Raw genomic sequence first — 16,895 nt, forward strand, 5'->3', positions numbered from 1 at the left:
TCGTCCAAATCTGACAGTGTTGTTGAGCGGCAACTTGATCGCTTGGATAGATTCACAAAACCGAAATCATTTCAAGAGTTTGATAATCAGATTCCACATCTTGAAGGGGGGATTCCTATGCTAGATCAACATGTGGAATCTTCTTCTGAAGAACAATCTCCCCTGCATGACACTCCAACAACGGATGATGCTTTAAGTGATGTAATTGATAGAATTGGGAGACTCAATCTTGATTCAGACCCAACTCAATCAACAGAATAGCCTGGACCATCTCAGAAAGGTCCCCCAAAGTGGCTGACAAAGACACTTGAAAGTGTTCATCCTGATGAAATTGGAAAAACAGGAACCAGAAATTCAAACCGACAAGATGGAGGTGATGTAGATAACTCTAATTCACCTGTTGATATGGATGTTACTTATGATTGTGAATTGAACTTGTCTACAGATTTTGAACCAACTTCCTTCAAAGAAGTTGCTTCTCATGATGAATGGAAAGAAGCGATGCAGAAGGAGTATGATGCCCTCATAAAGAATGGCACTTGGAAGCTGGTTGATCCTCCATTTGGAACCAAACCAATTGGCTGCAAGTGGGTCTACAAGAACAAGTACAAAGCTGATGGCTCACTTGACAAGCACAAAGCCAGGCTTGTGGCAAAAGGTTTTGCACAGAAGGAAGGGGTCGATTATGAGGAAACTTTTGCTCCCACAGCAAAATGGGCCACCATCCGGACACTCTTTGCACTAGCTGCTCAGAACGGTTGGAAAGTCCATCAAATGGATGTAAAAACTGCATTCTTGAATGGAGATCTAAAAGAGAATGTTTTTATGTCCCAGCCTGAAGGATTCACTGTGAAAGGACATGAACACAAAGTATGCAAACTTGTGAAGTCCTTGTATGGCCTCAAACAAGCACCACGAGCCTGGTATGAAAAACTAACTGAGCATCTTCTGAAACTCAACTTCAAACATTTTGATCTTGATGATGCAACTTTATTTGTCAAGAAAGTTGGCAAAACAGTTGTATATCTTGTGGTATATGTAGATGATCTTTTAATGACAGGGAACAATGAAAGCTATATTGCATCCATAAAGAAAGAATTAGGAAAATTTTTTGAAATGACTGATTTGGGCTATGTTCATTACTATCTTGGCATTGAAGTAACCCAACATCCAAAGTCCATATTTCTTTCTCAAAAGAAATACATTGGAGATTTGTTAAACAGATTTGGCATGACAGAGTGCAATCCCCTTTCTACTCCAATGGAACAAAACTTGAAGCTCACATCTATTGAAGGAAAGGAATTTGAGGATGCAACAAAGTATAGACAGCTTGTAGGAAGTCTCATCTACCTCACTACTACCAGACCAGACATTTCATTTTCTGTTGGAATCCTCTCCAGGTTTATGCAAAAGCCTTGTGAGGGACATTGGTCTGCTGCAAAAAGAGTTCTAAGGTACTTGAAGGGAACTCAAGACCTTGGAATCAAGTATACACAGGTGGACGACTTCAACTTGATTGGATACTCTGATTCAGACTTCGATGGAGACAAAGAAACTGGGGTATCTACTTCAGGATATGCTATGAGTCTTGGATCGGGAGCTGTCTCCTGGAGATCACGCAAACAATCAGTACCAGCAGATTCCACAACAGAAGCAGAATACGTGGCAGCAGCTGAAGCAACGAAAGAAATTGTGTGGCTCAGGAAAATTCTTGAAGATTTGCAAGTAAAACAAATACATTCTACTCCACTCATGATTGATAACACCTCTGCAATAAAGTTGGCCAAGAACCCAAAGTTCCATGATCGTACTAAGCACATCAATACTAAATATCATCTGATCCGACATCATGTTGAGGCCAAAACAATCCATCTCCGTCATTGTTCCACAAACGAGCAAATTGCAGACATCTTCACCAAAGCGCTTGGAAGAGAAAAGCTTGAAAGATTCAGAACGATGCTTGGACTCACCAACATCCCTTCAGATTAAGGGGGGGAATGTTGACACCTAATCCGAAACGGATGAGGTGAAGCTGGACAGTCATCTAGAAGATGAACTGATCCGTTTTGTAAATGTATAAATAATAATAGTCTAATGAATAAAATCATCCAGTTGTTTCTTGCGCTCATTAATTTCTGAGCTAACCTGGCCTGACAGAGACAAAAAACCTTCCGGAACGTAGATTATCACTAGAAAATTAGGTTCACCTAGACAATTTACATTACATCATTAGGTCCACCTAGTGCCACAGGTAGCTCAAATTCCACAGAAGTAGTGTCATAGGTAGCTCGGATTCCACAGAAGAATGATGCCACAGATAACTCGAATGCCACTGAATAATGGTGCCACAGATAACTCGAATGTCATGGAATAATGGTGCCACAGATAACTCAGATGTCACAGAATAATGGTGCCATAGATAACTCGGATGCCACAGAGTAATGGTGCCACAGATAACTCGGATGCCATAGAAGAATGTGCCTCAGACCTAAACTTCTGCTTCAGACCCTTTTCTTAAGCCTCACAGATATGGATGATGTGAATCTACTTGTGGAGGAGAGCGAATAGGCCCTATTTATAGTTGTTCGTCCATGCAAAGGGACACATCTCTTGAGCAGGCCGACTTGATCCTTGGAGGGCCGACTTGACAGTTGGGATTTAACCAAAAGACATAAGAAATTTAATTTATTTCTTTTCTTTTAAATGTCCAAATGAGACATGACAAAAATAATTTTTCTTTTGACTCAAATAAATTCTTTTTGATTCTTTACAAGATCATAAAAATATACATTATGAAGACTGAACCTAGTTACAATTTCAACACCAACACCGGTGACAAATGACCATCAACCCAAAGAATGGAGGTGGAAATGAAGGACCAATGGAAAGCAACCATTATGGGTTATTTGGGCACGCTATATCAACCAGTACCTCCTATTTGTGCCCCTCTTGGACAGTGCAAAGAAAAAGGCCTCAGAAAAGGTCACACTGGACTAGGGGAAAAGGATTAACCTCCCAGATGAAGTGAGGGAAGGAGGATACAAACAGCGGTCAATCATCCAACTCAACCTGTGATCCACACTATAATGTCCTTAACATTAAATGAAAGCACATGATTGTGGAAATGGTTAATGTAACCTTTTGATAGATGACCCACCTTCCTTCAATGAGTATGCTAGGTGGATGGAAGCACTGACTGGAGCATTGGTTGAGCGTTCCGGGGCAAAGCTATCTGTGGATCATCATATGGCTGCTGGATTCTGGCTGTCTGGCTGGCTGGCTGATCAGAGAGGAGAAAATTTTTCTCCGAGGGGTTACCCACTTTAGTGTGTAACAGTAACAGAGGTCATTTGTTGGACATTAACAAGATTATCTTATCTTATCTACTATGTTGAATTTTAGGTTTCTCATATTTCTCTAGAGAATTCATTTACATCCTATGTTTCTTCAAGAAAAACTCTCAGTGCTTTCCATGACCATTGTATGAAAGCATACAAAATACCAGTTACATTCAGTGAAGCCTGAATAACTGTCTAAAAACATGTTTTACACTGCCATGTTCAACTATTTTTCTCTCGAACATAGAAAATAATTCTCAAACACAATTAAGATCACTAAAATGAAATTGGTTCCATACCAAAACAGTAGACGATAGGTACAATGGGTGGAGGAGAAAAAAAATCATAGGTTCTTCCTCAACACTAATAAGGCAGAAATCATATCAGAACACAAAATCACCAAGGCTCTAGCATCCATGATCAGGAGATAAACCTTAGCATAAAGCTGGTTGCATACCTCTTATATGATTCTGCTGTGTAAATATTAGCAGTGTAGTTTATGAAGTATTCTTCAAAAACAAATATAGCAGACAACAATTAAATTGCCAAGTAGGTCAAACATTATATTGAATACAAGGTGCAATTACATTCTGCAGTCCAGAAGAGACAAGACAAATACCTTTTGGTAAAGCTTGAAACCATGTCCTATAAGCTGTCTTGAGATGAAATTAATTAACGATGGAGGCATGAAGTCCAGCTTGATGTCCAAATTTACTATCGTACTGCATATGTAAGTATAAGTTAAAAAATCAACCCCAAATTGTTGCAAACATTAAAGATGGAACCTAAGAGAATATATTACAACACGGGAATAAAATTTGAAAACTGTCTTCAAATATATGCAAAGGTAATCCAAGAAGCCCAACGAAAAAGAACACTGGCATTTAGTCTTATGGTGAACCAAAAATGGATATGCTGCAATAACGTATCTGTGGCTATTGCTATAGCAGAAAAGTGCATGAAAGAAGGAAATAAATTTAGAAGATAACATTCTCTGGATTTTCCAAGAAATCTCAACCTGTGGAGATACCTCTTACAGCTCTCTAGGATCTGAATTAAAGAAAGTTGTATGGTCGCTAGTATCTCCACTTTGTGGGACCATTTCTCAAACAAGTAAGATTACTTTTCCTATATGGTGGAAAGAATTGTTTGCCCAACTACTCTCCAAACAAGCAATCCAAAGGAAAAATAGCATGTAACCAAGAAGGCAAAATTTGACTGGTTCAGCAAACCTGGAAATTAATGCCAAATGACATAATAATTGTATTAAAAATGTTCAAGACATGCAGCCAAGTTATTCTTGGACTTCCCAGTCATGTTTAATAGGGATAAATTTGAAGGAGCGGCCTTTCTAAACCAGAGTTACAAAATACATTTAAGAAACATATATACATCAGCCCCCGAAAAAGGGCAAAATCAGCATAAAGTATTGAATAAAATACAGTAACATATCAATCTAAAAAGAAAATTGGTTATGTTATTGATCTTTCCGTTTTTCATCTCCTAGGAAGAAGTTCCAAAATCTATGCTTCCAACCAGTGTTGCGAAAATCGCAATATTATCGCGATAATATCGGAAAATCACGATTTTTTGAGTTTGGCGATATTATCGCCCGATTTTTACGTTATTTTTTATGAAAAAAATCGCGAAAGAAAAAAAAAAAAAAAACACGATAACTTGAAATAATCGCGATTTTTTGAAAAAGTCGTGATTTTTTGGGAAAAAATCTTGAAAAAAAAAAAATTATTTGCCAATTTTTTTATGAGGTGACACAACTTATCCAAGCTACCCCTGTCACCAGTAGAGAACATGGTCTACCTCCTGTAGCTCCTAGTTCTTCAGCTTCTAGAGCACAATAGAGTCCACTGCCAACTCCACCGGCATCTACATCTAGAGAGAAGGCTATTGCATTTTCTCGCAAGAGGGGCAGAGGAAATCAATGGTATTAGTTATTGGGTTCATTTAATTGTATATGACATTATGACTCATGATATGAGATACATTATTATATTTTTTGTTGATATTTTGAGGCTAAGTTGGGACTCAGGAGTGGGGACTGACTATTCAGGACATGATTCACTGTTATGTGTGATGTAGCACTAGAAATGATATTACACATCTTATATATTAGTTCTTTTATCATTTTTGTGTCAATGTATTTATTTTATGTTGTAGATGCTTTAGATATTAAAAAAATTGAAAAAATGGATATTTTTATATTTTACGATTATTTCCCGACTTTTACGATTTTTTCCGATTTTTTCCCTCGCCGATATTATCCCGATAACGATTATTGCAACATTGCTTCCAACATCTAAGGCAAAAACTAATTACATTATTTCAACCACATTTTTATAGTCAATAAGCATAAATAATCCACATTGATATAGTAAGCATATAAGGTGCAGTGTATTTAAATAGTGGAGCTGTATTAATTTTTTTTTAAAGTGGGAAAATAAATTATAATTGAGGGAAAAAAAAGTTCAAGGAATTTATAAAGGTGTTCAAGTTTATCAAATAAAAGGGCACTTATTTTAAAGAAAAAGTCCATTTTTGAAGGAAAAAGCGAATGGAGCCTAATTCGAAAATGATGAAAGAAGGACGATTTTCCTATAAGGGTGTTTTAATCACACCTCACAAGTTAATTACATTAAGAGGGACTATCCAAGGGAAAAAATTTAATATCGCTATTAGTACAAGAAACGACGAAAATTACATAAATATTAATTTGGCGAATCGACTATTAATTTCATATGCCAATGTAGGTGAAACAACAGATCTTCTTGGAAAAAAAATTGAGATTAATGATTTACAAATAACAGTAGATCATTATGAGTGCATATCCCAATTTTGTGTTGTAAAAATGTATGGCATGGAGGTTGACATAATTTTCGCTCAACCTTGGTTTAGAGAATTGGGTGTGTTCATGTTAAACATAGAGAAAAAAAAATTGATGTTTTCTTATAAGGGAAAGATGATCACATTTCGAGACATGACAATGAAGTCAAAATCGATAATGTCCTCATCAGAAGACTTTAAAGATGTTACAAAATTAATACCTCAAAGGAATCAAAACTCAATATCGGAGAAGCAAAAAGAGCTTGAGGAGGCCATATCCAATAAAAACGACGAAAATTCTCGTTTAAAAGATCATATCTAGAAACTACTTGCACAAGTCAAAAAGTGTAAAACTAAGAAGCAAAAGTTAGAACAAGAAAAATAAAGTTTTGACGAGAAGCTCAATGAAAGTTTATCAGAGAAGGAAGAGGAAAATTTACACTTAAAGAACCTTAATAAAAAATTATTAGAACAAATCAAGTGTTTAAAAGACGAGAAGCTTGAATGCCAAAATAAAGTTGACTCAGAAAATGAGGAACTCTTACGTCTCAAAAATCATAATCAGAGTCTACTCACTCAAATTAAGAAACTTAAAAATGATAAGAAATCATTAAACAACAAATTAGAAGAATTTCTCACAAAGGAAGTATCGAAGTCGTCAGATGTAATAGTTCAAGTTGAAAATAAATGAACAAATAACAATTCCATCAATATCATAACTCAAGAAGATGAGAAACCAAAGAAAGTTAAAACTTATGCAGATGTTGCAGTTCAAACAATGGAAATTCCAAATGATGATGCCAGCTCAACAATGGCATGGCTTGAAGGAAATCAAAAAGTTGCCAAAATGATAAAGGAAAGTCCAACAAGAACAACTATTTATCGACTGCCGAATTACATGAACAGATTTTCCAATCAATCTACGTACCAGTATCACTCAGAACAAAAGCAACAGATGTATGTTCTAAAGAATACTTAAGTTTGTAAAATCCAGTCCTATGATAACTATTCATCACAAAATTCCAGTGATCAAAAGATTCCACATAAGGTTAATTTAGGATGGTCAAATCCTTCCTCTGTGCGACAATTTTATATGTCACTCCAAGGATCATTTCAACTTGTATCGACAAAGATGACTGTCCTAAGACAAGAAGACATTCGTAGCAGAAAAAGACATCAAATCCTTTCATCAACAAGCTTTGAGGACAAAGCTTTTTTAAGGGGAAGGCAATGTTATGAATATAATTTATGTAAAAATAATAAAAATAGATAATAAATAATAATCATAATAATATGTAATTAAATAATAATTAGTTAAACAAAGAGGCATGTCTCTACAGATATGTCTGTTCGTGAAACGGTACTTACTTGGTTATATATACAGGACCCTCATTCTCAATTGTATCATCATTCTTATTGATACATTTAAAATATATTCTTATATCTTCAATGGAGATTTACATATTCCAAGTCTTCTGGAGTATTTAACTTGAAGGACGAACTTTGTTCGTTCCACTCACTCACCTTATTACCAAGCTATGTGGGACTATGTTATAGCTGCATGAAAGGGCTTCAAAGGCCCTACTATGCATGACTTGAGGGGAGCTCTTTTGCAAAAAGAGATTTCTTCCATTGATGAGTATTTGGCTGAGTATAGAGAGTCATGGCTCAAAACAAGTTGTTCCATCATGTCAGATGGATGGATCGATGGAAAGAACCGCACTATCATTAATTTCCTTGTTTCTTGCCCTCAAGGAACCATGTTTTTGAGATCAGTTGATGCATCTGATAAGGTGAAGGATGCAACCCTTCTATTTGAAATTTTGGATGAGATTATTCAGGAAGTGGGGGAGCAAAGTGTTGTGCAGCGTTAGTTTTTGTAGCATCGGATGTGTTCTAGCCATGAGATTTGGTGGAGAGACTAGAATACATGTGTTCTTCAATACCCAAAATCGTTTCTGGAAATTCCACCCAGAGACGACTTAATTAGATTTATTAGTCAGTTTTTAATATTTCCTAAGTCTAAACATAGGAAATATGATTAATTAATCGGAACTAATTAAGTCATGGTGAGAATGTTCTAGAAAAGTACATGGATAGATTTTTAGTTAATCCTAGCCATCAATTAACATTTAATCATAGTCATTGAAGTTTCAACAGAGGATTATAAGAAGTCGTTGATGGGGCTTGGAGAAGATGCACCAAATCAGTTAAGCATTTGATTTTGCTAGGAAATCGATCTCCAGAGTAGCAACATTTAGTTGCCGGAGGTGATTCAATGAGATCGAAGTAGTGAGAGAGGGGCAGAGATAGCGAGGTCGGAGGAAGCTTTTCCAGTTCCGGCGAGTACATTGCGAAAAGGCAGTGCAAAGCCCTCTTGGGGAGATTTCCGTTTTGTTGGGGAGGAGAAATTCTGAGCCAAAAGCTGGGCAGAGGGTCTGGAGGCAAAGAGTATCAATTTCCCAGACAGCAGCTGACGAGACAGTGAGAGGAGATGCAGTTCCGAGCTTGTGGGACATAGTAACTGCGTAGGCTAATGCAGTGACTGCGCAGAGGGAGCAAGGAGCAACTCAATTCGAGCTGAGGTCAGTGTTGGATCGCCTGTGGAGTGAGAAATTTTTCTCACTAGTTATTATTGCCAGTTATTTCTCTGTTTGGATTGCTAGTTTAAGCATCCATAGATTGTACTCAGATTTTCACTACTGCATAATATTAAAACCCTCAGTCGCTGCACTGGTTTTCTTGAGTTAGGTATTTCCAAGGACTTAGTCCAAAAATAACGGTGTCATATTGTGTGTGTGCATTTATTTCTTCCAGCGTTTTTATTTCTTCCACAGTATTTTATTTATGAAGGTTGCATTGTATTTAATTCGATATTTGTCATAGCACACAGGAAGTAAATTGTTTAATTGAGTTAGCAATTAGAAGAATTAACATCAGTTGTTGCAATAGGATTCGGGGTTAGCCGAATTTTCACACGCAGATCATCACAAATAATGCCTCAAACTATGTTCTTGCTAGAAAGATGCTTGAGTCCAAATATAAGACCATATTTTGGACTCCATGTGCTGCACATTGCATAGAACTCATGCTTGAGGACATAGGCAAAGCGGAGTGGATAAAAAACATTGTAGAGCATGCCAAGTGCATTACAAAATACATCTACAACCACTCATGGGTATTGAGCCTAATAAGGAAAAACATCGGGGGCAAAGAGCTTGTTAGGCCTGCAATTACGAGATTTACAACTCACTTCCTCACGTTGCAATGTCTCAATTCTAAAAAAACCCCTGCATAAAATGTTTTCTTCTGATGATTGGACTGAATCTTGGTGGGCTCGTAGACAAGATGGCAAAGACACCAAAAAGAAAGTTTTTGACAATTATTTTTGGAAAAGGTCTGCAAAGCTTGTGAAAATTACCGGGCCCCTTGTTAAAGTGCTAAGGATGGTGGATGGGGAAAAAATTGGCCATGGCCTACATTTATGAGGAGATGGATCAGGCAAAGGAGAAGATACGGGCAGCTTACAAGGATAGGTTAGCTAAATATGGTCGCATATGGGAGATCATTGATAACAAATGGAACAATCAACTCCATCGTCCTATACATGCAGCTGGGTATTTTTTGAACCCAAAGTATCATTATAAAGCTCTGTTAGGACTCTCATCATACATCAAATACTTATTATTTCAAATAATTATATCTATTTTCTATCTGTGAGAACTTTGTTCTTAATAGGTGATATCAGAGCCCAATTTGCAAGCCATTTTTGTTATCACAGAGGTGCACATCCTTTTCCATCTGGCTACAATAGAGAGAAATATAAGTATAGAATAAGTTATTTCTTTTTCATCGATGAAATCTTCCTTGTGAAAGAAGTCACAACAAAAGAAAACAATTGAGGGTAAGCAGAGAAGTGGAGATGGGTGTGAAATTGGGGCTATTTGACTCTCTGTGAGGATGATCTGAGGCAAGAGTTTCTAATGTGATCACTTTATTGCTATGTGATCTACTAATTAAGGTCGAGTTACTAGGCCATACCTCTACATTTGTTGTTGTGGGATTGAGGATTTTGCATAGAGGTATAGTCATGGCTCTCCAAACCTACCACAAGGTAGCAGAGGGCTGTCATTATTGCCACTCCACCACCCAATTTTACCATTTGGTGATTTTGCAAAGAGATTCTACACAAGTTGGCCTAGATGGTGCCGCTAAAGATGTCAAGGAAGCTCTTTTTGAAGGTTGCCCATAAGGTAATGAAACTCCACCTCATAAATTCCCTATTAATATTCATGATTTCAAATATCTTGTTGTCTGCGATAATTTGAAAAAGTGCATGCTATTAGGCTATTTAGTGGGTTGCATCCTATTTACCACAACAATTACATCCTAGCTGAAAGAGATCTAGGAACTCTAGGGTTCAGTTTGCATGGCCATACATAGCCTTACTAATAGCTTTGTTCAATTTACTTTTGCTAAAGAAATCCATTGCCATGAAGTGATATCTTGTGGTTCACAAATGTGTCAAAAAAACACCATAGTTTTTGTTGTTGAATGGTACAATCAAATTTCAATTGAAGAAGCTTCTCAATTGTATTGCCCAGTGTGGGTAGAATTCCAGGGAAGCTTCTCAATTGTACTGCTCAGTGTAGGTAGAATTCCATGTGCTACATGCAGTTCGAGGACAAACTGGAATGTATTTCTACGCCAATCACTAAGATAATGTGCTATGAACCTATGTGGTTATTTAACCCACAACCTTAACAAGAGGTGTGTCTCAGTGTCCACTGTCAATAGGTCCAAAAATCTTAATTAATTGGTGGGTATTTTGGGGGAGGAAACATCATCTGATAACCGGTCTATTACATAGGCCTCACTAACCTATTTCAAGTGAGAAAGCCCACATCACAGGATCAACGACTGCCCCCTTGTGGTGAAAATGAGAATATGGACAACAAATCGGTTGATGTACAAGGTCAAGCCCCATGGGGACCACCCCAAGATGACAAAAGGATAGATAAAGGTTGTAAATAAGGGAAAAGCTCCCTAGGTTCAAGGCCCCAGCGGAGCCCTCATGTTGGCCTTAGTCCAGCTCAAGCAAAGCTTGTGTAAGCAATTATACAAGGGACACTATATCGTTATATCTATATGCTTCATGCTATACACATCAATGTTGTCATATTGATTTTATATTTATTATCATTCGTTCATGGATAATTTTAATAAATTATGATGTGAACTCTAAATATGACTATAATGTTCAGGTCTACTACATTCTTCAATTTTCTTCACTTAAAAGGCATTGAACTCACGAGTTTGGCTAATATACATAGAAAAAAAATATATAGCTCACAACTATAAGAAAATAGTCTTATAGATAAATAGATAACCACATGCACCCAGCCCCTTGTAACATTATAAAAAATAATTGGGATGATATATAAGAATCCGTCATCGGAGAGTAGGTTCTGGAAGTTTAATGATTTATGGAATGCTCAATTCTAATCTGAGCAAGAAAGAGATACTTACACGGTCAATTTGCATTCATTTTATATCTCTTCTATGCACAATTAAAATGACATGCTTGAAAGAAACTTAAATATCTAGCTGAATTTGTAACATGCAATATGTGCTCCTTGCCAACAGCATGAAACATTAACCCACCGAAAGTAACTTTGTGTTGAGTCAACCTTTTGCAAGGCAAAACCTCCCATCAGATCCATGCGAACTGTGCCCTCTGCTGAAGGAATGTCTTCATAACTGAATCCATGAATGCTCTCATCTATTTCTTGCAAATCTGATACCTACGTCATAATGTATGCGATAAGTTAGTGTCAATGTTCCTTTCTTTGTCAAGAGATATCGTCAAGTATGTAGCCACTCAAATAGTTCTTATCCAAAACAGGCAAATTACAATAAGATTTCATCTTTAAACGTTCATGTTTCTCAACTTTAGCTTGAAAATAAAAAATAAAGGCAATCATATGAATGAACCATAAGATATTGTTTCATTATGTTATGATAAAGACATCTTAACACAACAATGGAATTCATCTTTCATGGTTTTCAGAAACTTTACCGACTTGAGAAGCACAATGACAATCTCTTCCTCAAAATATTCCAGTGCAAAATAACGAAAAACAGCTTCCCTACTGGAAACAGGCCACGGTACTTTGATCCTTTTTTCCAATCCAATGGAGCCAATGTAAACAAGTGTCAGAGACTCAGAATAATAAATTAGCTCAAATAATATGTGAAAAGCTAATCATCAAAAGATAGTGTGTGTTACCAACCTTACAAGAGATAATTCTTCTCCTATACGGATTCTTTTCAAGCAGCGGGATTCTGTAACCTTGAATGTTGGCAGTGTTAATTGAGGCCACCTGCAAACATCTACAAAAAATCAAGACAGTGCAACATGTATAAGGAACAATCAAAATGCCCAGACAAACAAAGAGATATGCCTACAGGAAGAAATAGCATGCTTTTATATGAACATACTATCAACACAAATTAGACCATAGGCATAGAGAATGAATCTATAAGATGGTTGTATCAACTGAGAGCTAAGTCACCTGACACGGGGATTCGGGACACGTAGGATTCGGGATTCGTGGTGTCGGATTCGGGACACGCTGACCCCCAGAACAAGACACGTTAGGACACGTTATATATTATTTTATTAAAAATATATATATATATCTTAAAAATTAGTTATTAGCATATTTCTTACACAAATTTTAATTAATGATACAAATTTATTGATTTCAAACATAGATCTTCATCATAACTAAGGTCTAAGTATTTTTGTAGTCAACGCATAGGTCTCACTGTCTCAGATATGTGCCACTGCCAGGTACCCACAGTGATACTTACACTGCCCTAAATATGTTGAATTTGTGGCACTTCTGAGTACTCTAGGCCTCTGCACAATGGGCTATCTTTATCAGCTATACGCACAGCCACTAAGAGGAAGACTTCAGCTCTTTCCAACTCATGCCAATGTGGAGAAACCCGGCCCAAAATTCAATAATACGCAGAGGATGACCCCACACTTACTCCGTTTAGCATTTCAATCACATTATGGAGGCTAAACTATGCCACCGTGCAGAGCTTTGGACAAGTATCTCTATGTTTCGGATGGGCACCACAGAGATAACATTTCGGCCTCCACACAGAACTCGCATTTCTCTAAAACATTCGGATGGGTATAAGGTTTGAAATCCACAGTACAGGAAGGCAGAACAGAGCTCGGATGCCTCTACGATTTCATGGGTAATTACAGTCACTGTACCTCGCAAATCTCTGAGATTTCGTTTAAGTATTCCAGTCATCAAGCTCGGGTGATCTTGGTAAATTCTCAGTGGATATCACAATGGAAAAGGACTCGGACCTGCCTCCTAGCAGCCTCGGCATACATGTATCTCAGTAAACATTCTAGACGCAGTCACATATTTGGTGATCACTATCTCAACATATTTAGTCACAGTCTTGGTATCTTCATGATAAAGAGGATCTCTATGATACGTTCTCACTGCCCAGAAATGTACAACGAACTCATTCTTTATTATAAAACACAGTGGCGTATACCTTTCAGGCTTTCTCTAATCATAATGTTATCACTTTGGTCACGCATAATGAATGAATAAAACACAGTAGGCTGTAGCGTATACCTTTCAAGATGGGTTATTACAGTGGCAGGCGTGATAAGGGTTCGGTGATCACTGATAAGGCGTGCCGCGTGATACAGTTCGTATTACAATTTACAAGTCATTTGACATTACATCTATTAAGTTTTAACAGCTCAGCAAACTAACCTTAAACCTGCAAATTGCAATGCGGTCCGCCGCTCCAAATCGCTGTTACGGTTTGCAAATCGCTCCAAATCGATGTTACAGTTGCAAATGCGGTCAAATGGGAATGAAAACAGCGAATTTAAACCTACCAGCAGCCCGAAAAACGAATCCGAAACCAGGATTCGATTCCAAAATCGTGACACGTTCTTCATTTTTTGCACACGCTCAGGACACGACGTACCCGAATATGACACGACGAGTCATTGAAACATGACACGTGTCAGGACAGAATCGTGTCCGATTCGTCCGATTCGGGATTCGTCCAGGGGTTTGGACGAATCCGGTTTCATAGACTAAGAGACATAAGTATATAAGATAATATAGGGATAAACTAGTCATAAATCAAACTGAGCTAGTAAATCAGACAATTCCAATCATATTTGGAAGCAATAGTGGTTCATTGGATCATTCGACCAGTGTGACCTTTCCTGAGGTCTTTTCTTTCCAGGGTGGGCACCTGTTGGAGGCATTGATTGATATAGTGTGCCCAAGGTAATCCATACTCGTCATTTTCCATCTATCCCTAATATTCACCTGGGAGGTTATCATTTTCCCCTAGTCCAATTTGACCTTTCTTGAGGTCTTTACTTTCTAGGAGGGGCACCAATTGGAGGCATTGATTGACATGGCATACCCAAGGTAATCCATACTTGTCATTTTCCATCTATCCCTAAAATTCATTTCCATTCTTTGGATTTGTTACCGCTCAAACTAGCAAGGATCCTAGAGTGGCACTTGCTAGGTCAAGAGCAACAATGAAGCTAAAGCCCACTGTCACCATAGCTAAAGCTTCCTACTCTTTATGGACTTTCACCGATGGGAGGAGACCCGATATATAGAGAACCACTTATGAGGGATAGATCAACTAAGATGGATGTGAAGTGATCTCGATGACCCTTTCCTAGGAGAGACTCAAGAGTGGGACTTGCTCAAGGTACAAGGTTCTCTAGGATAGGGGAATGGGGATTTGAGGGCTTGGCTTAGGGAATGTGACTTGCAAAGGAGCTTCCTAAACCCTAAAATCCTTGTGGAACTTGGTTTCCCAAGTGGTTTTTGAAGAGTTGACTTTGATAAGATATGGGACCACATGAGACCAAGTGGACCCAGGTTAGGTCAAGAGGATAGGATTTAGCAACCAATGACATGTTTGACCTAATTAGGGAGGGGAAATGGATCAAGGAATGAATTTTCAATGGAAGGCAATGCAAGGATCCCAGTGAGGTTTCTAGCCTAAGGGAAACCAAGGGCAAGAATTGGTCTTCGATCTAGGGCTTGTGATATCTCAAGATCCCACCATTATAATCTCATGAAATTTGGAGGGCTTCTTTAGGACACACTAGTGTCGTTGTGGACCAAATATTGAAGTATTTGGATGGCTAGATTGTGAGATAATTGATGCCCTAGGTGACCTAGAGGACTAGACCTAGTGAAGAGGAAAGGGGAGAAGGAAAATAGGTTTAAGGTGATCACCTTTGGGTGGACCAGTGCCTAATCCTTTGGGGAGATTGGAATCAGGTAGAATTAGTACTATGGACCTTTAAATTTTCTAGGACAAGGAGGCCTCAAAGACAACTTCGCTTGGCACTAGGGCAACAGCAAAAGCAACTCCAAAGACTTTATACTTCATTTTGCAAGATAAATGGCTTGTCAAGATGAATTTCAGTAATGAAACATCCCTAGGAACAATCATTCATTATACATGGCCCATACATGAAGCATTCACTATCCAGAAACAAAATCTCCACAACTTCACATAAGAGATGCAGCAAATAAGCACCGGTATAGCGAAATCCCAGCAACAATGTATGTGACAAAATTAGAAAGAAAGAATAGCATTAAAATGTACTTACATGTATAAGAATATATCCAACCATGCAAAAACTTGCCATCAAGAAGCTCCAAGACATATGAAAATTATCCAAACATTAAAATTCATTCCATGCTCCAAAAATCTGTCCTCCAAGAAGGATAGAGAAAATCTCTAAAGAGATACTAGTTCCAAATCTAAGTGATGATGCTAAAATGAATTCACATCACTTGTATTTATACACTTCTAATGAGTTTGATTTAGCTAATTAGGCCTACATTAGCCCCTAAAATAAAATAATGTGTAAAATAACTAACTTTTGGTGACAAGCCCACCAAACTAGCTCATAAACAAAAGAATAAGCCTCTCAAGAGGTCGAATAATGAATAGTTCATGGTGTTGGGCCTTGGAGGAGGCCTAATGGAGTCCATATGTGCCATAATGTGTAGTTGAACTTCCAAAAGCAGTGGACAAGGGGTTGGCCCCTTGTAATAACCTGTGGTGCTCCAAATGGCATGTGGGGGCATAGCCTACAGGTGTCCTCATGGGTCTCCAAACAAATTGAAGATGCATGTAGATTGCCTGCAAGGGCTAGGATGATGGTGTAGGTGATGCCACATCATCATGCAAGCCCTACATCATCTGCCAAGTGTATGGTGCAACTCTGGGGCGAGCTGGGCATGATGGATCAAGTGCATCTTCCTCGTCTAATAAGTGAAGCACGAGTAATCTCTGAATGGATGTGGGGATCCATGGAGTGTTGTCTAATGTTGTGGAGGCCCATGGCTCTCTATACACACCTTAAATGTACCAATGTAACCCTCTGGGGTCAGAACCCCGTATAGGGAGACCAAACCCAAATGGAAACCACCTGCAATCCTGCATAAGATCCAATGCATCCCCGTGTCTTCCAGCACACCAAGTCATTAAAGAAATCAAGTAGAAGAGTTTATAAACCATGGATAACAAGTGAGTACTTCATAATGGCATGCCCTTCCATAGTGGGGTTTGGCATGTGCTAATGTCTCCCAGCTCCAAATAAGATTAACCAGGCAT

At 38.0% G+C, this 16,895-nt stretch overlaps 1 protein-coding gene across 2 annotated transcripts in view; it reads right to left on the reverse strand.

Moving 5' to 3' along the window:
* LOC149230163 (uncharacterized) overlaps window positions 1-16,895 on the reverse strand; it is a 210,386-nt gene that overhangs the window by 93,672 nt on the left and 99,819 nt on the right. For both annotated transcript variants that reach the window (XM_089378876.1, XM_089378877.1), the window contains 4 exons: window positions 12,470-12,559; window positions 12,256-12,355; window positions 11,841-11,980; window positions 3,958-4,060 (listed from right to left, as the gene is read on the reverse strand). In XM_089378876.1, coding sequence (XP_089235002.1) covers window positions 3,958-4,060; window positions 11,841-11,980; window positions 12,256-12,355; window positions 12,470-12,559 — 433 coding nt within the window. The remainder of the gene's footprint in view (window positions 1-3,957; window positions 4,061-11,840; window positions 11,981-12,255; window positions 12,356-12,469; window positions 12,560-16,895) is intronic.

The sequence above is a fragment of the Pinus tabuliformis genome, chromosome J, assembly GCF_031772625.1.
Source record: "Pinus tabuliformis cultivar Carrire ecotype Pingquan chromosome J, CPIR1, whole genome shotgun sequence".
Taxonomy (NCBI): domain Eukaryota; kingdom Viridiplantae; phylum Streptophyta; class Pinopsida; order Pinales; family Pinaceae; genus Pinus; species Pinus tabuliformis.